This window comes from Epinephelus moara, chromosome 21, assembly GCF_006386435.1.
Source record: "Epinephelus moara isolate mb chromosome 21, YSFRI_EMoa_1.0, whole genome shotgun sequence".
Taxonomy (NCBI): Eukaryota; Metazoa; Chordata; class Actinopteri; order Perciformes; family Serranidae; genus Epinephelus; species Epinephelus moara.
In genome coordinates this window covers 31515372-31537816 of record NC_065526.1, presented here as the reverse complement: position 1 = coordinate 31537816, position 22445 = coordinate 31515372, and the positions used below count along the sequence as shown (strand labels likewise).

Sequence of the window (22445 nt, the reverse complement as noted above, 5' to 3'; positions counted from 1 at the left end):
AAAATAGTCCCAATTGATAGCAAGGTCTGACGTAATGCGGGGATGTTTTAAAATTATTGAAATAGTCTAACAAAACACATGCATACTTTTTTTGTAGCTTAAAACCTTTTGGTTACGTGTCCCCCGTATATCTTCAGAACTACTTTTTCTCCGGTAAGCTACGGGCCATTTCTCAGAGCAGGAGGCTCGTTGACAGTAGTGACACCGTCACCTCAGAGCTACAGATGGTCAGCATTTCACACAACTTCATGTCCAAAAACCTGAACTATCACTTTAACATCAGATAGACATGTAATCTTGATTGTTCGTATTGTTAATTTCTACTGGATTTTTCAGTCAGATTCCTGCTGTACATGTACAGTTGTGAAGATTTTGGTTGAGGAGCTTTGATTGGTTTATTTTCACAGCACGCTATACTTTGTTACAGTTATTCTCCAGCTGCAATGATGGTGCAGAGACGATGAGAGCGCAGATGCAGAAGATTTGGCAACACTGATCGAGCAGACTGGGCTTTTCAGGAGGGGGGCTTAAAGAGAATGGAGTGTGTCAGACAGAGGGTGAATACAGTTGCAGAGAGACAGCATGAGGAAAATTAAGTGCGTTTTGAACGTTAATTATGTAAACATCTTCTGGTAGAACCCCAAAATACAAGTACAGAACTGGAAACTAGAATAACCACCCGGTGGTTGTATGCCTCCGCACACCGCTCAAATTTCTCTTACAGTTTACATCTGTGTCTGTTCTAACATGGATGCTTCACACACATCTTCCCCCAGCAGCACATACAATCATCACAGTTTCAAGATGTTCCTGAGATATGACGTAAGGGCCAGAAAAGTGTTTTATGCATAATGTTATGATATCGCAGTGAAGCTGACCTTTGACGTTTGTGCCAAATTTGGGGAAATTCCCTCAAGGTGTTCGGAGATATCGCGCTCACGAGAATGAGACTGATGCAAGGTCACAGTGACCTTGACCTATGACCACCTAGATCTGATCAGTTCATCTGAGTCTAAGTGAACATTTGTGCCAAATCTGAAGAAATTTCCGCAAGGCATTCTTGAGATATCACGTTCACGAGAATGGGACAGACAGATGGCCAACCCGAAAACATAGTGCCTCCAGCTACGACTGTTGCTCGCTCAGAGGCAAAATGAGCATAATAGGTCCCCTTTAAACCTCCACTCTTTTAAATACACCCTAATCTCTCTTGAAAAGTATACAAGAAATGTCACAGAAAGCTCAAAATACCAGACAGATTTAACTTTCAGGATGCAGTCTTTTTTGTTTTTTTTCCTCTGTACATTGACAACCTCCTGACTCTGACATGTTTGAGACAGTACTTCCTCTTCACACACTTTTTTTTTTACTGTTTGTTGTTTATTGTCAAGAGGCTCTCATGACATTGTCTGATGCAAGAGAAGTACATACATCAAACTGATGTCCTTTTCACCTTTGGCAGAGCTTTAGATAGCACCTAAAATGCAGTAGGAGTGGGTTGAGATCAGATTGCTGGAACTGCATTTGGAGCCGCTCATGTGAATGCAAATGAATCCCTGACTGCATCAAAGGTCAACTTTGTTGTGTGTGTAGATAATATAGCAAACAACATCTATATTTCAGCCGAGACACCTAATAATGTCACCACATCTCTCACATTCGGTTGTTTCACCATCAATAAATGTGTATTTTCTTACTTTAAGCAGAAATGCAGATTGTTAAAGATAAGATCAATTAAGCCCGGTGTGAGCTACAATTTATCCTGACACCAGCTAGAACAAGGCCACAGACCTGTAAGGATGCAGAATGATTCGACCCTCGCCCTCTCAGTGTTTGGACAGATGTCTTCAGTCTGTCCTGACAAGACATTTTTTATGCATCTGCCTTTCTACTTCCCACGCTATCCAGCTCCATCTCAGTCCTACATCACATATTAGTTTTCATTTCATATTGGCAAAAGCAGTTCATGTCCTACCTTGTAACCACAGCTCACGAACGCTGTTTTAAACGTAATAAATTAGTGCCACATTGCACATTGCATAACAAAGTTTGTTTGAGGGTACACATGTTTTTTCCAAAATGGTGCATGTTTGGATCAGGTGTGATCTTTCTCCCACAGTCTCTTTTATCTCACCATCACACAAAAATCAGCTACCTGAGTGGAAAAAGGGATGAGAGTTAAGATCAAGAGAGACCGAGAATGCATGAGTGAGAACACGAAACTAAACAGTTATGCACATTATCTCTTTATTTCATTGTGTTTAATTACCCACTCAAATAAAGCAGCAGATAAAACTCCCAGCAATACATTAAAGTTGTAGATGTTTCTTTTTCAGTTTGCTGTAGAGCTATTGTAGGACTCTTTTCTACAGGACTGGGATTACAGAAGCATAGAGATATCAAAGACCTGTATGTTAGTAATTCTGGACCATAAATTTTATTGTCTTTAAATGTAGCTGAACTCTGTTCATATTAGTGGTTGTTACTGAGAGTATGCTATGGCAACAGCAACCTCCCTGCACCCAATCGAACCAATCAAGGGCTGAATAAGAGCTGTTAGCTCTTAGGTCACATTTATTTTATCAGTTTCCCAAACTTCTAAATGAACTGTTACCTCGTAGACCAGTGTCTGTCCAGTACGCTCCACCAAAGATTTTATTTAAAGGAGTGAAATGTCAATCTGTACCTTTTCAATGTTTGAAAAGTTAGTAGTGATTCCATGTTTTTGCTGACATGAACGACCAATATGACACAGAGATAAGTCTGTTGGTTCAATAAACCATAGCATTAGATGCCTGCTCTCGTAATTTTCCAGCTCGGTGCGTTGTTGCTAGATAGTGATTAAGTTATAATAGTCAGAATCCCGCAATTTTACGTCACATCACATCTTCATCACCTTAATCAGGATCTCCAGATATTCAGAGCTGAGCAGCTGCCATGTTAGAAGATGGCTGATTTCTTTAGCTTTCATTGTCAGACGCGACATATCAGCAGGTTCCACTTTTGAATGTGGAGATTACAATAATGTAGATGTAATGTATCACAGTTACAACAAGAAAGGCACTCAGATAGCACAGACCACCGCCAAGGCCAACAGTCAGTCTTCTATTATGTGCAAATCTGCAAGCTCAACCACTATATATGTCAGGATATCCATAACTGTTAGAGGGATATTAAAATAAGTTACTTTCTGCATGAAGTTTGAGCACATGTTGGTTACCCCAGAGAATGACTGGTACCTGTGAGTGTGGATTGTGGTATCGAGTCATCGTATTTCTACAGTTGGCTATGGTTTGTCACTATTGCACTTTACTATCAACTGGATTTTAGGATGTATGGCATTTTTTCTGCCAAGGCCAAAAACCCTGTCTAGCAATGTTATGTTAACGAAAGTGAAAAATAATCAGTGTATCTGCCCCAGTACTAAGTACTGTTGGACCCCTTTGACCCGCTCCCAGGAAACCTCTGTTCAAACACTAATGAACATTGCTAGAAATCTCAGTGTGTGTGTGCGTGTGTGTGTGTGTGTGTGTGTGTGTGTGTGTGTGTGTGTGTGTGCGCGTGCGTGCGTGCGTGCGTGCGTGCATGCGTGCGTGTGTGTAGACACCTGTGTATGCTGTGAATTCAGTAGTATTCCCAGAGACATCACAGATGAGTTAAATGATAACCAGGTAATTAACTGTGGAAATGAGCTGTGGGGGTAAGTATGTGGTATAGGGTATAGTAGTATATAAATAATACACTCCTACCTCACCATACAATCCTTTTCTTACATTGTTTTTCTTGCTAAAAAAAACACCAGCAATCATTTTTGTTTTCTCATCTTTACTTGACTCTTTCAGACACATTTCACCTGACAAATTCATGTGTAATAATATAATATTTTGCTTAAAAAAGCAACTCAAAGTTACACTGAGGGGATTTGCATATGTGCAGAAAGAGACAGCTTCCCCTGAGAGGCGGAAAGAGCAGTGAGCTGTCAGTAAAATGCCATTACTCTATAGGAGGTGTCGCTAAATAGAATTCTTTCAGACAGGAAATGACACGCACAGTCAGCAATTGCATGATATTAACAAATCATATTTTGTAGGCGAGATTATCAGGCCTTTGCAGGGCTTTGCTCTCTACTGTGTACCTTGGTGTTGCAATTGTATGATGAGCTGTGACGCACTTTTATTAAAGCTGAGATGATGACCTAATGAAGTGTGCCAGAGATGCAAATATTTCTTTGTCATATAACTTTCAATATAAATTATATATATATATATATTTTTTTTTTAAGTCGTAGATTACATATTCCTTTTTTGTATTGTCCAAACCACATTTGTTTTATTTTAACCAAAGTTCAAAGATCATCATCAAAGGAGAGGAAAGGATGGGAAGGTAATCCAAAGTTGGTGTGTTGCCATCAGCTGAAAGGAAGTTTGTAATTCCTGCCACACTCCAGTGGACAGTGTCTTTTATAGACATGGCTGCAGCTGTCAAGAGACGTGGGTTTGAAAGGTTCGTGCTGGCGTCTGTCAAATTGGTCCTGTGTATGTGTGTGAACGCTTGTGTGGAATTTCGTGTTCATTCACCATTGGTGTGTGTGTGAGTGCGAGCTTGATGCAGTCTGTCTATGAAGCTGAAGTGCTCTCTTTGGGCTGTGAGAGGAGAGAGGATGAGAGGCAGCAGCATCAAGAGGAAACACAGGAGAGGAAAGTGCTGCTGCATTCTGAATCGCATACTTTTTCTTTTTACTTTTAGTGCTTACTGCAGCTGTCCTTACAAAGTTCCTACTGGAATATGCATGCAATGCGGACATTCAGTCTCCTTTGCCTTGAATTTTGACCCTTTTGGGCTCACATGCCCATCACAGTTGTAGTGCGAAATTTAAAGTAAAAAGAAAAAGTATGCTGTTTCCACCACAAGGGGTCTTAAAATTATCATTTAACATTACCTTGGAAATAAAAAACAAAACACCATACACTGAGCCTACAAAGTCAACCCGGAGAGCTCTGCTGTAGTTACTTTTAAATGTGTGTAGTTTTAGGTTTTAAGTTATAACTGTTATTTTTATAGTATATCCTTTTGTTGTTATTGGTTATCTTTATGATTATTTTTGCGGCTTCTGTCAGCTGTCGATGAGCTGTCATCTGTCTGCAGCTCAGTTGATGTGACATGCATGCTGGCTTGCATGCTATAATGCGACCAGATGTGGTAGGACATGCGAGTATACTGCTCTGGACATACTATGTATTGGGACATCATTTAATTTGACAAAAGTAACGAGGTTGTGATGCTTAATACATTCTAATAGTGCTTATCAAAGTGTTACTGCCTGTTGTGTGCTATAAAAGTGCTCAGTAGATGTAGTGATACTCATTTAACAGTTTTAATTGAAGCACATTTTTACTTTTCCTTATCTTGCTTTCCATCAGCAATGCTCTGTCTCACATTCATACATTTCCACAGTGATGACTGGAGTCTGTGTTTGTTGTCAGTGAGCAGCTCCATCTGAGCAGTTTGAGAACATAGCTTAAGGAAAACCCAACATTAGTTTTTGAATAGTTATACATTTATCCTCCCAATCTACAAACAGGTGAGCATTAATTCTCATCACATTACACCTGCAGGCCTTTGTAGAGCGACGCGGTTTGAGGTAAATCGCACTGATCCTACCTTATGTCACCTCCACTCTGAGCCTGCACTAACAGATCAGCGTTTTTCTGTGCATTCACATTTTGAGGCACTGAGCTGGCAGTCTTTTCCAGGTCAGCTTAGCAGAAAGACTTCTGTAATTTGCCAACAGCTGTTTGACATACTGTTGGTCTCAATTGTGAATCTCTGCGGCTGGGGTTTAGTTTAGCTCCTGTATTCCTGTCTGTACTTTAAGATATCAGGCTGGGTATCATTTTAAGAACTATGACCAGTACCCGTAAACTGATAGCGTATTAATAAAGTACTTCATTTGATACCTTTTTTATTACTTCATACAATACCCATCATGCGAATGGAAGCATTTAGTCAGGGGCATATAATATAGCCATCCTTTCCAGCGTTTTGGTGGCATCTTGGCATGCTGAACTGCCAACTCCCTCAAATACACTGCGCTCGACTTCACCACACCACAGACTGTATGGGTTGTGGTTGTTGTTATAGTGGGCCAATCACATGTCACATTAAATCAAAGAATGCTTAAGATGATACTAAAACCATACTAACAGGGAAAGGTACAGGAAAGATCGAATGCAGGCGTAGTTTGACTGGAGAAGTTTGATACTACTTGGTACTAGGTCATTTCAGTGATACCTTAAAAGTATTAAGTACTGATACCCAGCCCTTGACTGCTTTCAGCTTTGTCACCACGTAAAGTTGCCAATAATGCAGACTGAACCTTTTTTTGCTATTGCTGCTTCACATTAAAAGCTTGTCTCTGGCAAACCAGCTGGTTGCTTTAATTATGAAGAACTTTTATAGAAAATGCAGTGTGTTTGTCACAAAGTTGGCAGAGCTCCAATAGCAGTGCGATTCTTCAGTTAAAACTAGGTCTAATGATTTCGATATGGACATGCAGATTAGAATATTGCAAACAGAATCACTGACTTTAAGACAACCCCAGGCAGCAGGCTCTTATGTGGTTTGAAGCATACCTTAACCACACAAGCTGTTTAAGATTTTATGTCTCTGGAAACCTGGAAGTTTGTACTAAATTAATCAGCTCTTCACTGCCAAGCATGCATTTGCATGATCAGTATGTCCGTGCCTGACCGGAATTCTTATTTGGTTTCACTTAATTACTCTGACATTAGTCTGACATTTTTGTCTTAATAGCTGTATTCTGTTTGTTTGAGAGTGCCTAGTTTTCCCCAAAAATCAGCAGTGACTAACATTTTTTGTCAACAGTAGCAGTTGCAAGGAGCAGAGGACAGTTTGGTCAGACAAATATGCAGATATAACAGTTACTGTTTCAGTACATCATCTTACAACAACTTAACTGCAGCAATGTCATGTTTGCTGTAGTTATGTGGCAACTTTTCTGTTAGCATCGTTCTGGGTTTAGCATGATGTCCCTGTTCTTAACTCAACCTGCTGATTGTTTTGGGTGTTTTTTTGTTTTTTTTTGACAAGTCAGGAAGCAGCAATTTGCAACATTAGGTCATTTCCTCTCAATCACCTTCACACGTTTCACTAATCAAAACAAACAGCTTGCTGGCATCCTATACATAAAAATATGCATCAGTATCAGTAACCAAAATCAACATTTCTCGCTCAGAATATGTGGAATAGGCTGCTTCTTTAGTTAATTTAATCATTGACCTAAAGCAGCAACAGCGAAGTCAGCTCTGTGACTCGAAAGAGACCCTGGAAAGAGAAAAAAGTTGCAAACTAAACCGAAGGAGAGACAGAGGGGGCATGTGTGATCTTATATAAAGCCCAGATGGTCCCAGAGAAGCGTGTGACATAGAAATGAAGGGATGGAGGGACATGGAAAGAGGAGTGTCTGTCTGTCTGTCTGACTGACCAGGGGGCTCCCGGGAGCCAACACCACAGGCTACAACACCTGGGTGGAGAGAGGCAGACATCGGGGCCAGTGAAGGGAGAGAGAGATGTCATGGGAAACACAAACTTCAACTTTTGCCCTGAGGGTTCAGCCAATATATGGTGTTTGATACCACTATGATATTAACTGGATCCTGTTGATCTTCAGTGGATTTAAGATCAAACCTGAACCCTCTGATGCACCTTTTTAATATCTTTGATCTGTGATGCTCAAGTACTGTGAATGTGTTGGTCTTAGTCTGTTTGACCACTTCTACTTAACTTAGTTTCCCACAAGAATATAAATATAACCCAACACAGTCTACAACCTTCAGAGAATGTGTAAACTCGTGCTTCATTTTTCCCGTAGCTGGATGATGGATCAACAGTAATATCACAACAAGAGCTCTTCAAGTTACAAAAGATGTGATGTGTGATAGCTGTGGTGCTGTTGATTGAGAAATAGTTATGTATGTGCAGCTTTGATTTTTTTGAAGGTGTTTTGGCTTAAGGGTGGATTTTAAGATTTGGCACTTCATGTGCTATATGTTATTTGGTGTATTTCTTTACAATTGTATCTGGCTTATGGGGTGTATTTTATGCAACGACCTGACTTCTACTCTCAGGATAACAATTCTGATACTTGCAATAACAGTGTGAGTACCTACCCAATACCAGGCATATAGTGATACATAAAGCAATATAATGTAAAAAGGATTTCTGTGCTACCAAAAAGAACCTTAATCTTCCTGCTATGACTTAATATAATACATTATAATAGGGCTGCAATTGATGATAATTTTCTTTATCAATTAATCTGACAGTTGTTCTCTCAATGAGTCAATCAATCATTTTCATCAAGTGATGTTTTAAATTGCTTGTTTTATTTGACCAACTGTCCAAAACTGATGTAATATATCAAACCTCAAAGTTGAGAAGTTGCAACAACCAAATGCTTTTTGCTATTTTGCTTAAAAAATGACTAAAATGGGGTGCCGATCATGGGCTATAACAACGCTGGTTCAAGTCCCACCAGGGACCTTTGTGTTATCTCTGTCCACTGTCTTTACTAAGTGCTTAATATGCCCCAAAAATACTGAAATGATCAGTCAGTTTTCTGGTCAAATCTGGTCAGTACTTGATCTGCTTAAGCAGGTCAGTATCTAGACCTCCATATACTGTCTGGACCAATCTGTAACATCTAGACAGTAAGAACGTAAAACTCCACAACATCGCCATGATAATAATATTATCAACATTATGTCAATTATATCCCTCTGTAGTAATTATTTTTACAGTTTTGGTTTATGTTTTAAGGTGGCATTGTAGTGTTGTACTTTCTTATTGTCAAAAATGCTTGAATTGTCTTTTTATGTTGCACTTCTTCCATGAACACTTTATGGTAACTGACTCAATGTGTGTCAAGTAAGCATCAGAGTATAGACCACCTCATCAAATCTTTATTTTAATGCCAATGGCAGCAGTTAGGAAGGGTTCAACTCAATCTAGTTGAAGTTGGAAGGGCTGTAATTTATGGTGAATAATGATGAATTAATCAGTAATGAGGCTGAATACATGCATTTTGTAATACTAAATATAGCAATGAATTAGGTACACTGCACCAGCACAGCGCCTGGTTTTTCTTTTAAAGAACATCCTTTGCACATGTCCTCTACTTCTATTGAACCCACTCACTTTACCTCTGAATTTAAACTAGTTGACACTGTGTGCCTGTATTGAATATGTCAGGTTGAGTTTTAGAGAGTGTACACCAAAGATTCAGGGGTCATTGCTATTCCCAGTGTTTTCTCTCCTTTCTGTGTGTTACGGTGTAGACCTGAGCCAAGCTGTCAACCTGTGTGCTTATGTGTGTATTTTCTGAAGGCACACACCTGGTTGCTGATAGGGAAGTCAGATGTACAAGATGTACAGCTGAGTGCCGGGTGCACCGAGAACACACACAGCTGCGCCCTGTCTCTGTGTCTCTGACGCTCCTTTTCCTTCCAAAGTCAACTCCAGACGGAGACGTCGTAATGTGCGACCCGCGGACTCACTGCTGGGGGTTTCTCCTCACACACTGCTGTGACCGCGGCTTCACTCTGAGCATCTCTTCACCAACAACACTTGTGTTTGCTGATCTTCCTGTCTGTCCCACCTGCAGCCTCCACTCCTGCACAAAGAAAGGTCAAGGATGCTGGAAAAACGCTCTTTGTTTTGCCCTCCTGACATGCAAGCACAGCCAGACTCAAAGACAAACTACGGAGCTTTGGGGAAAATATGGCGCCTGTTTGTTTTATGTGGTTGTTGCTGTTTTGCTGTGCGATATTTTTCTCTGTCTCATTAGTCACGCTTGGCTCTCCCTCAAAGTTGAACTACAGCACCATGGGGGCAAAATGTGGAGGTTGTTTTTAGTTGTTGTGGTTGTTTCTGTTGACATTTTTTGCTGATGAACAAGATCTTGCTCTGTGTGGGATGCAGTACGTTCATCTGGGAGGTGTGTGTGTGTCTGTGTGTGTGTGTGTGTGTGTGTGCGCACGTGCGCGTGTGTGCGTGTGTGCGTGTGTGCGTGTGTGTGTGTTTCTGAGCATCATGCTATCCCCAGGACTTGGTGTCCTGCAGCAGTTATAGAATTAGGACAAAACATAAATGTCACTTTGTTGCTTTTATATAAACTCTACTGCAACATCTTGTTCACAAATACAGCCAACAAACCTCATTATGGGCTGTTAAACTGTAATACTTTAACTCGGCATAGCTGACAAAGCACGCCATTCTGTGTTTATGGCTAAGTCTGTAGACATGAAGGGTATTACCTAATGACATAGAATTTGTGATTTAGAATAATTTCTGACACCAAAACGAACTATAAGCTGCAAAAAGAAGAGTTTTTTATGACCGATATTCACGTTTTTGTCAGGCTGTTCATTCACTGAGTCTCTGAAATCAGGTTCTGCTATATACAGATAACACAGGCAGCATGAATGAGTGAATGGTGTTTTTATTATTGTGCCATGCATGCAACTGTGCCGAGCTCACATAAACCGGCCATCAGTTCACATATGCCAGAACCAGACTGCTGCGCCTACATTTTCACACATAAAAAAGTCCAAAAATAAAACTAAAACAACTTTCACAATCAGATTCTCAGAGCTTCATTGTCTCCAATTTCATTCATACATCTCTGACAAAAACATTTCTTATATAATACTTGAATAAATGCTAGTTTAATAACCCATGTTGCCTTTTTGTTAAGGCTTTTTACGCAAAGCTTGCAAACTTGAAACCCATACAACTAAATGAACACCCAATTTTTTCAAGTATCTGCACTCCACAATGTTTCGCTGTTTGTCAAACAATATCATGGAAAAATGAATCGTAAATCATGACAGTTTGCACACTACAAAAGAACATTAGACTCACTTTCAACTACAGCCAATAAAACAACTCACACAATATGAATATTTCTGAATCAACCAACTTCAGTAGCTTGAGGAAGAATACTGTGCAACTAAAGATTGTCAGCTTCTATATAAAGAAGATGTAATGTATGATTCAGGGCCAAATCTTTGTTTGACAGGCATACATGCCCTTACATTTGGCTTTGACAAAAAAATTTCAAACTATTTTTCTGTTTTTTATGCAGCATAACCACCTCCTTGAAAATTGAGTAGAGCTTTAGCCCTTGGAGAGCTGTATGATTAACTCCACATGAATACCTTCTTATTTGTTTAATCCTCTTCCATTTAAGTTCACTGATGCCACAGTCGGATCATTTCACAAAGTGATGGAAGCAAACTCATGTAAAACAACAAGATCAAAACATAATTTCATTTTTTTTATGATTGACCCGTCAAGTGATCCATCTCTACTTTTTTCTCTAAGTACCTTCTACAAAAGGAGCATATTCATATTAGCAGTATTTATATTTCTGCAAGAGCACGAGTGTCTTCATGTGTGCCCACAAAAACACAGACAGACAGACAGACAGACAGACAGACACAGCTGAGGTTAGGAAGGAGGTCAGGAGAGAGGGACCATCTGATGCCAGCAGATGGAGTGATGGAGGGAGGGAGGGAGGGAGGGAGGAGAGGAGAGGAGAAGCTCAAAATCAGGACGACAAGACCAAATGCTTATCGGCTGTTCTTAAGGCACTGATTTCACTTTACATACTGTCTGCTCCAGCGCGTCCACCTTATGCCAGACTTTGGAGTAGAAGAGATAGTATGTAACAGAAAATATCCTATAACTGTGAGTTTGAGAGCGGCACATGAATAATTCAACTCAACATGCACCCCAAAGGTGTTTATTATTTACCATTGTTGCATAGTAATGATGAAAAAATACTTAATACACACCCATTTGGACAAATAGGGCAAATAAGGCCTCTCTGGATGCTCTTCTCTCTCGCAACTTCTCTGTGTTTTAACGTGCACTTGTTGGACCCGCTGCAGCGGCACTATCTCAGAAACACATTTGCCTCCCTGCCACCTGAAGTCACCTCTGTCTCTCTCCCCGTCTTTGTTGTAGAATGGAGCAGTTCCAGGCGAACCAGTGAAGAAGGATGAAAACTCTCGGAGAGGGAACTGGGGCAACCAGATTGAGTTTGTCCTCACCAGCGTGGGCTATGCTGTGGGCTTGGGCAATGTCTGGAGGTTTCCTTACCTATGCTACAGAAATGGAGGAGGTATGCTTTTCAGTGTAATAGTGGTTGACTGAATGACTTTATTACTGCTGGCCAATGGGACGCCACATAAATGTGTTAGAGTACAATTTAAGTACAGTACTTTAAGTATATTTAAAAACAGACATTACATAATACGCACATTTTAATATATGCACTTGCCTTGAACAAAGAGTTCTCTGAGGTGATGATGAAGTTGAATACTGAAAGAATTAACCCGACCGTGCAGTGAAATGATGATGTCAGCACTTGCATATTTAAAACCTATCTAACCTATTTAAGACTATCTGTAAGTAAAAATTTTAAAGCTCCTTAAAGGAATATTATTGACCTGACCACAGACTCAAATGTAGTGTTTTGGTGCATATGGTTGACTCCCAGCGGCTCTCACAAGAACTAGTGTGTCAAAACAAGCCTAAACAGTGCACAGGTAGAATATAAAGGAAAAAGGCACACAACTACTGGGCTGCAGCGGCTATTTATAAAACCATTACTGAGTTTGTGTGAGTTATGCTAGAATCTAATTAATGTCTCAGCTAGTAAAGACTTGTAAACGGTTGCTAGGGAACTGTGCTGTGAAAAGCAATCAACGACTATGTAAACTGCAAGTCTTGTTAGCAGCGGAGGCTGTAACGGAAGTTACAGTTTAAGGGCGAAAACATTGGATTCAAACTTGACTGTCTACATTTTGTAAACTGAACTCAACTGCACACAGAAGAAATACATGTGTTAGTTATATTCATACAGTTTAGAATGAAAGAATGACTGATTTTATTTGGTCACTAAGTCTATTGTCATTAACATAGTAAATTGTAACTTGAGGTATATTGTGTATTTTTGTGAAATGTAATAAAAAGTCTTCAAGTTCACATCATTGAACAGGTCAGATATGCCAGCTATGTTCCATAATAGGGCACTGCCACAGTTGGATCATTTTTTTTTTTTTTATATACTTTATTAATCCCCGAGGGGAAATTCAATTTTACACTCTGTTGTCAATTACACACAGGTCCGAACACACACATGCACAAACTGGACCTATACATGCACTAAATGGAGAGATGTCAGAGTGGGCTGCCCATGACAGGCGCTCCGAGCAGTTGGGGGGTTCGGTGCCTTGCTCAGGGGCACCTCGGCAGTGCCCAGGAGGTGAACTGGCACCTCTCCAGCTACCAGTCCACGCTCCACATTTTTGGTCCGGACGGGGACTTGAACAGGCGACCCTCCGGTTCCCAACCCAAGTCCCTATGGACTGAGCTACTGCCGCCCCATTTCATATCTATTTGATTTATGCAGCTGTCTTCACCAGCCGCATGACAGAGTCCATCTTTATTAATATAGCACTTATGGAGTTATAGCAATTATGCTGCCCAAAGTGCTTCATGGACCGAAACTGAAACAGCACAGAAAGAAATAGAAAAGACCAAAGATAAGATGTAGAAATTAAGACAACAACTGACAAGGCACCTTCAGTAAAAGCCAAGCTAGAAAGATGAAAAGTTTATTTTATGGCCACAGAGGTGGAGGCAGTGGTATACTGGGTAAACCCACCTCTTTTCTGGCTGTTTACAGTATACCCACCTATAAGCCATAGAGCCATTGGAATATATAACAGAGAGTTCCCACTTCCTCCTTGATAACCCACTCATCTACCTAATAGTTCACCTATCTCATCAGCTCCCACCACACCACTGACCGCTACTTCAATCCAAACCATCTTTTCAAGCATTGAGTCTATTTTTGCTTAACTACATTATTGTTTATTGGGGTGTGAATGCTGTCAAAATGTGTCTGAGTGCGTGGAATGAATCCAGCTGCTTCCGCTGACGTGCTACTTTTGCTACGCAGCCACTGTATTTAATGCATAAGAACATGATGAGACAGACTATATTCAAGCCCTTGAAGTCCTCTGCCCTCTAGTCAAATGCATCATCAAATCCCTTGATTAAATACACTAAAATGTGTTCAAAATAGTGCCAGAAAATTAACTAGAATAGTACAAAAGTATAGTGAAAGGGAGTGAGTTTGGTCAACGTCCTATAACTCAGTGCCTCAGGCCTTTCCTTGGCATCTGTCCCACTTCACTTCATATGTTTACATTGCAAATATTTGGATTAGTGTTATGCATGTAGAAGACCTGCATTCTCGCACAAGGATTCAGCATATGTAGGTCATGCATTAGCTCACACACAGCTGCAAATAGTGCAGCGCGGACACAAAAGCTGAGCTTTAACAGCAACTCGCACAGAGCGATAAGGTTTTGGTATTATACAGTATCAGCTGGTTGCACCGACCCAGTTCGCATATGGACACTCATACGAAAGCGCGCGCACACACACACACACACACACACACACACACACACACACACACACACACACACACACACACACACACANACGCGCACACACACACACACACACACACACACACACACACACACACACACACACACACACACACACACAGTCCCTATAGATGACTGTCTGGTTTCTGGTCCAGTCTGAACCACCAGAGAGTTGCTGTACCACTGAACAGCCTCAGCTGCACATGCAGTGACCTCTCTGCTCACCCAGGGGAGGTTGTTGTGACAGATGAGGTTCATGTTTCCTTTTTTATGTTCTTTTCTTTGGCTTTAACTGATTGTAATATTCAAATTCTTCAGGTTTTTTATATTTGTTTCCATCACATGAGACATCTAATTTATGTAATATATGACATTACTGTTGGGAAGTATTGCGGCATTTTTCTGTAGTTCTATACCATTCCACATTGCACATTTCTAATGCACCCATGTTTTTGATGATAATGTGGTGTAATTGTCTCGCCATGTGATTTTACCTATGCATGTTGTAGTCAGAGATATCTTTCCAGATTACTTTGTCATTCCCAGCCATGTCTTTCTGTGGACCATAATCTGATTAACATCTATTTACTGAAGTATCATTAAATTTAAACTTCTGCAAGTTAGTTATTGCAACTGCCAGTTTGTCACTTCACGTGTGTTTGAAATGTGCCGTGTGGAAGTTTCTCTCTTTTTTTTTTTTTTGATTATTTTTCTGGGCTTTTGCCTTTAATGGATAGGACAGTGTGTGAAATGGGGAGACAGAGAAAGAGAGCGGGGACTGACACGCAGCAAAGGGTCACAGGCCAGACTCGAACCCGCGACCGCTGAAGTGAGGCAATGCCTCTGTACATGGGGCACTGGCACTATCCACTACGCTACCGATGCCCCGGAAGTTTCTCTTAAATGTTTTGCCTTTTTGGGAAGCAGAATGCATGGATATCATTTTTAAATGTTTTCTTTGTGCTTAATATCTTTTTAGTTTTGTGATTTTTTATTTGTTATCAGTCCAGTGGATGGTTTAAATTTGGGAGCAGTTAGTTTGAGTGTAAAACAAACCAATCAGTATATGTGGCTGAAGAGTCATAGCATTTCCATCCAGTGTTGTTTTTCCCATCCATCCAAAGACGCACTTTATGGTTTCTAATATAGATTGTCATCGACTAAATATGGTAAACAAGCATAGTAATGGTGTTTGATTTCATTTCAAACCTGATTTCTTTTTAGTTTAGAGAGTATGATTTAAATTTTGTTTCATATTTATTCTCCTAAGATCTTCCTCGTTATCAGTGTTTCGGTTCATTTTGTAGAAAGTAAAAAATAAGTTTAATGAATTCTCAAGTAAAGAGGTAAAAATTAAAACACCAACATATGGTTTACATTTTGTATTACCTTGTCATTTTCCAATGCCTTCATCTTTTCAAGTGTTAATTGTAAAGAAAAATGTCAACACACTGTAAATACATAACATTGATTGCATAATTTGTCTGATTTATTTTGTCTGGTAGTACCTATGAATCAGGTCCTTCAACATTCCACAACTTTTTAACACTTATCTAGCTGTACATTGATCATTGTTTTTGACAGACTACAGTCCAGGACATGTTTGCCTACTAGGCTTCTATGCTACTGTCTGGAAAAACACAAAAGTGTCATCACATCAACAGTAATAAAGTCCTAAACATACACAAATTAGACATTAGAATATTATTTTCTTTCCTTTTATATGGCCCAGTTTATGTCCTCATGCTGTTCATATGCAACTTCCAGTTAAACATCGACCAAGACAGTGACTGAGTGCTTGTCTTATGCCTCTCCCCTTTCAGGTGCCTTCATGTTACCATACTTCATTATGCTGGTGTTCTGCGGCATTCCTCTCTTCTTCCTCGAGCTGTCCTTCGGTCAGTTCGCCAGCCTGGGGTGTTTGGGAGTATGGAAGATCAGCCCTATGTTCAAAGGTTAGTGTCAATGTGTTTGTGTACATAAATCACATGCAAACATCAATTTTGGGGGCAAAAAAACATTTTTTGCTTGAAAATACATGTTGGAGCCTCTTATCTGCGGTCATGGGTTAGTGTTGGGGTTAGGTGTCTGTTTGTGTGGGTTGTTGTGACAGGGCTGCCAGCTTTTCAGTTTATTTTGGAATGAGATTCAGTGTCTGTGAAGTCAGTGCATTTTATGAAAAGGCCTTTTGTGACATATTTTTTTCAACATGATAATGATGATTTTTCAACCAGCTGTCATGGCATTAGTGCCAATAAAGCTCTGTCTGTCATGACAGTCACTCTCTTTACAGCCATCTGCAGGAGGTGTCTGCCTCATTTGCAGTCTCTAACTGGAGTGATGTTGAGCACTGTCTAGCCACAATTACACATGGCAGATCCACAAGTTACATTTTGGGCAACCAGCATCAGACTGTTGTCAATAAATCCCAGATCACTGCTTGCTTAAGTTCACATCACACGTTTTCAGGTTGTCCTTAGGTATATACGTACGTACGTCCCATTCTTGTCAACGCAATATGTCAAGAATGCCCTAAGGAATTTCTTCACATTTGGCACAAACGTCCACGTGGACTCAGATGAACTGATTAGATTTAGGTGATCATAGGTCAAGGTCACTATGACCCTGCATCCATCTCATTCTCTTAAACACAATATCTCAAGAAAGCCTTAAGGGAGTTTACTCAAATTTGGTACACATGTCCACTTGGTCTCAACCATGAACTGAATTTGGTGGTTGAAGGTCAAGGTCACTGTGACATCACAAAACATGTCAATAGCCATAACTGAAGAATCTGCACATTGTTATGCAAAAACTTCACACAAATGCCTAGTAGGATATAGTGATGAAGTGATCTCATTTTTTATCCAAAAGGTCAAAGGCCAACTTCACTCTAATATCATAATGTTTTGCAAAAAACACTTTCCTGGCTGTTACTCAACGTCATATCTCGGGAACAGAAGTGGAGACATTTGGTCAGATACTGAACTGATGACACTAATCTTGGATGCCCTCTTTGAAACTGTGTACATTGTTTAGATCTTCTGTCCTGTCTGGGGTAAGATGTTTGTGATGCATCCATCTTTTCACAGACATGGATGTAAACTCCAACTGCAACTTGACTGGTTCGTGGAGGCATAGAAGTGCAAAGCGATAATTCTAGTCCTAAATAATAATATTACAATGTTTTTTTGCACATCAACACATTAAAAACAGTTCACACAAAAGTTCACAAAAATTGTAAATCACTTAAAACTTCTCACTCTGCTTATAACTTCTTTAGGACTGTTCCTTCTGATCCCACCTTGTGCCCAGGTGCACCACAGGTGCAGCAAGGGAGCCTTGCCAAGAAAATACCAAAAGTTCATTTGGCACACTCCCGATGCACTTAGTAGAGCGCACCTGACTGTGATCTGGCCATGCCGCTAGTTTCACAAAAACAGAGCCTGCAGTGTCCTTTTGTGTGCACAGAGCATCAACTAACCATTGACGTGTGGAAGAGATTAAAACAAATTCTCTGTGCAGAGAAATTACTGAAAGCTGCTGATTCCAATGACAGACAGGATGGACATCTGAAACATCAGGCAGCACTTAACACATGTTTGATAAGTGTCAGCTTTGTCAGCTGTATACTCTAAACAGTATGTGCGCATGAAGGTATCCAGGGCAGCCCATGTTTACAGTTACACGGTTTGTCACTGCATTAGAAAATGGGCATGTGGCATGAGAGTGTGTAAAAATTACTAATTGTGTGAGTCTTGCGGTCAGTGTGTGAGAGTTGGTCGCCCTTGGTTTCAGTATCTCAACACAGGAAGATCACAGTTTTAACTATCACTCAACTTTAAGAGTTGTTGTTATCTAAGGATTCAGTGCATGATAAAAAAAGTTTAATTTTGAATTGAAAAAAGTTGAATTCATTATTAAAGATCCATATTCAGCAGCTTGTTGTTTTTAAAGTGAAGAAACTAAAACTTTAACTACTGTGGATGCACCTATGATGTATCAACCATAATAAAGGTTCTGTGTTCATAACAGAAAGTAGCTCCGTACTGCTATCGTAAGGATGCAGCCTCCAGCATGATGGTGACTCATCTTGTGCAAGGCTGTCATTTGCTTCACATTCAAATTCTAATGTTCTCCCATTCTGTCTTCTTCTCCCTTCAGGTGTGGGCTACGGCATGATGGTGGTGTCCACCTACATTGGGATCTATTACAACGTGGTCATTTGCATCGCCTTCTACTACTTTTTCATGTCCATGACAAACTTGCTGCCATGGACCTACTGCAACAACCCCTGGAACACGCCAGACTGCAGCGGGGTGGTGGGCGGCAGCCAACGGTTCAACGCCAGCCTGGCTAATGCTACCACAAACCTGGTAGCAGGGGTGTCAGAGGTAGTCAATCGCACCAAGAGGACCAGCCCCAGTGAGGAGTACTGGAAGTAAGTCTCTGGAGTCCAGCAGCAATATTTATTTATTAGTAAAATGAGCACTGGTGATCTGCATTGTGCAAGATTCTTTTCAGTATTCAACAAACCTAACATGCAGCCATATGGTCAAAAGAATATCTTTATCGTAGTTTTAGTGGGGCAACAATTCGTATGATAGTTCAGTTTAGTTTTGCCGAGTTATGCAAGTGACGTCTTTGGACTCAGGCCTATCATACTTGAGGTCAAAATTGACTTGCACCTGTAAGATAAGCTTGCTACAAACATGCCTCCTATTTGCAGAAAGCATACAAATATTTGGACTAGATTTTACTGGAAAGTGACATGAAAATGGTCTCCCATATTGTCCAGTTTTTTGGCACAGCTGTATTTTATTGGTTCAACCACAAAGCATTTAACAAATGAGCTGCTGGGTCGTGTGTAGAAGGTCAATGAGGGTGTATCCGAGTGCACCTGCTATTCATGTTCATATACAGTGGGTGCAGCTGCACTGTGTAAAAACAGGCTTTAGTGAAGTGAAATATAAATCAGTGGGTTGTGGTGATCGATTATCATCTAAGTCACATTACACAACTGGATGGGATGGGACAGAGAGACAGAGAGGGAGAGGATAGGAATGAGACAATTTTAATTGTTTCATTCACTCTGTCTCAGGTTGTTTCACCCAAACTAGACGAGTACAGAGCAGCTGTATAACCAACCAATTGAATGTGCCAAAAGCTCATACGTTTCTGTGGTCTTTTTACAGCAGCATGGTATTGGTCGCACATGACTCGATCAAGGTCCCCAGTGTATCATCATGAATAATGGCTCTGCAATTCAGATATAAAACGTATTTAAAATGCCCATTTAATTTGCATTAAGCGTGTATTATTTATGTAGAGGTGTATACAAGTTGCAGAGTGTTGAATTAAAAGGGTTTCATTCAGTATTATTTGTCAGTTGCTGCACATTCGTATTCTCAATGTCAGAGAGCCATTCTTCACCAAAGTACCATTACTTTGCCTCATGCTGTTATATCTTATTGCACCTGTCCATCCAACTTTGTACCTTTTATTGTGCATGAAAACAGCAAAAGGATGGGCAAAGTGCATTTCAAGGTCAGGACGACACCAATATCATCTCACTGCTCTCCTAAAGCACATGTGAACAAACGCAGAATGTGAGCACAATGTTTTTCTTTGGTAAAATCCTGTCCGGGTGAGCAAGCACTGTTAAGAGGGATGTTTATTTGGCTAATCCTTGCTAACAGATTATTCGCTGGCCTGTGTGTGGCATATAACACAGACTATACCTCACTTTTCATTGGCAGGCTTGACATAACTGTTTTAGACCATTTATACCACAGAGGCCATTAAAGTTTGGATGTTCATGTAAGTAACTCTAATCCCGATTACAGCAAACCCCTAAGGCACTATAAAATTACAAAATCTATGATAATTAGCCACATTGTTTAGGCACTTTTTCATCTTTCTGTCTCTGTTTATACTGACAATACTGCAATCATTCATCAGGCAGATGAGAAGATGAGTAGGTTGTATAATTATGAAGTAAATTAGAATTTCCATTCTAAATAACACCATTAAATTGTGTTTCAGAGCAACAATGTTTGGGAAATCTAGGGCCTCATTTTTGTTATATGTTGTCACTGTCTGCGTCCCATTTATGGAATTTTAATTAGCCACAAACTCATTGATTCTACATTTAATTACTAGTAAGTATAAAGCAGTGCAGACCACCAAAAAGTCAGTAAGCAATGATATTTCACAGAAAAATATTACCTTGTGGATGTCTTTGGTCATGCCTATAAGTATCACTTGCGTGGCCCTTAGACGAGACAAATATCACTTAAAAGTCAAACACATTCCCATTATTGACAAGTCCATGGTTTAAAGGCGTCTCATAATGTATAGCATCTTGTGTTTGTTCATGACAGAAGATGCTTAGTGGTGTCGTTAAAGGCTGATGTTGCCTTTTCAGTGTTTGCTAAAAATTAGAAAATTATTCCTCTTTAAAAAGAAAAGCAAGACCTTAAGTCTTAATTTCAAAGACCTGTAAATGTCAGATAGTTTAACATCTGAAACTTTCTCTACCTCCTCGTGTCTGTCTCTGTCTCTGTCTCAGACACTACGTGTTGAACATCTCTGATGATATTGGGAACTTTGGAGAGGTCCGTCTTCCTATTCTGGGCTGCCTCGCTGTGTCTTGGTTTGTCGTCTTCCTCTGTCTCATCAGGGGCGTTAAATCCTCTGGAAAGGTCAGCTTCACTCAAACACACAAATACACACACGCACACACATGCGTAATCACACTCAAAGACATAGAGGCTTGACCATATGCAGAAACCAACCTAATATTCAAACCGTATCTTCAGTATTTCTACTAACATCACACTTTTCATGCACACAGGCATTCTTGACTCTTGTCACTTTGCTAAAGAAAATTACTACTTCCAACTGATCGTCACATCATCTGACTATCTGCGTGTGCATGTGTGTGTGTGTAGGTGGTGTACTTCACAGCCACATTCCCCTATGTTGTTTTGACCATCCTGTTCATCCGTGGCATCACCCTGGATGGAGCCATCAACGGCATCAAGTACTACCTGACTCCACAGTGGCAGAAGGTCCTTGATGCAAAGGTATTCACTTTAACACATAAACAGACAGATGAAGAGATGAACTAGAGATAGAAATTTCCTTTTCACTACCTCTCACTGTGTGTGGTTTTGTTTTTGTAGGTGTGGGGAGATGCAGCGTCCCAGATTTTCTACTCTCTGGGCTGTGCATGGGGTGGTCTTATTACCATGGCTTCCTATAACAAGTTCCACAACAACTGTTTCAGGTTGGTACTCCAGAATATGGATGAACAAAAACAAACTACACTAAAGGAATAATTCACCATTTTAGGATATACACCAGGGATACACAGATTCTGAAACGGGAGGGGCTGTTGATGACGCCACACGTGCGAGCCACTGGCGGTGGATAAACAGAAAACAGCTGATAGCAGGAATGAGCAGCTAGTAGCAAGAGGGAAACTCAAACCTGACAGACACTGTAAAGATGAGCAACTGAGGAGACAAGGAATTGCGCGTCCTCCTTGCCCTTGCAAACGAAGAGGCCATTAACCGTCAGATGACGGGGCTGATTTACGAGAGAATTGCCGCCTGACTATCGCAGCCTGACTAGCTGTGGCTTCCCTCCCACGTCACTGTTTACATCACACGCTGAGCTACACGTTTTGTTACTTGCTCACGCCCCCCATTCCCCCGAAAAAAGTGCATTCTGTATAAACAGAAGTAGGTGGGCGGCATTTTGCCGCACTCCCCGATTTTGTTTTTATACTGCCAATGCTGAAAAAAGACTGATTGGGCTTTCCTGCAAATTTGCACAATTCCTATCTAAAAAGGGCTATATACACTTATTTGCTTTCTTGCTGAGAATTAC

The 22445-nt window shown here is 40.4% G+C and overlaps 1 protein-coding gene across 5 annotated transcripts in view; it reads left to right on the top strand.

Moving 5' to 3' along the window:
* The window catches only part of slc6a9 (solute carrier family 6 member 9), a 91251-nt gene that overhangs the window by 54490 nt on the left and 14316 nt on the right, over nt 1-22445 (top strand). For all 5 annotated transcript variants that reach the window (XM_050075126.1, XM_050075127.1, XM_050075125.1 and 2 more), the window contains 6 exons: nt 12049-12205; nt 16373-16504; nt 18714-18990; nt 21121-21253; nt 21503-21637; nt 21737-21840. In XM_050075126.1, the coding sequence (XP_049931083.1) occupies nt 12049-12205; nt 16373-16504; nt 18714-18990; nt 21121-21253; nt 21503-21637; nt 21737-21840 (938 nt within the window). The remainder of the gene's footprint in view (nt 1-12048; nt 12206-16372; nt 16505-18713; nt 18991-21120; nt 21254-21502; nt 21638-21736; nt 21841-22445) is intronic.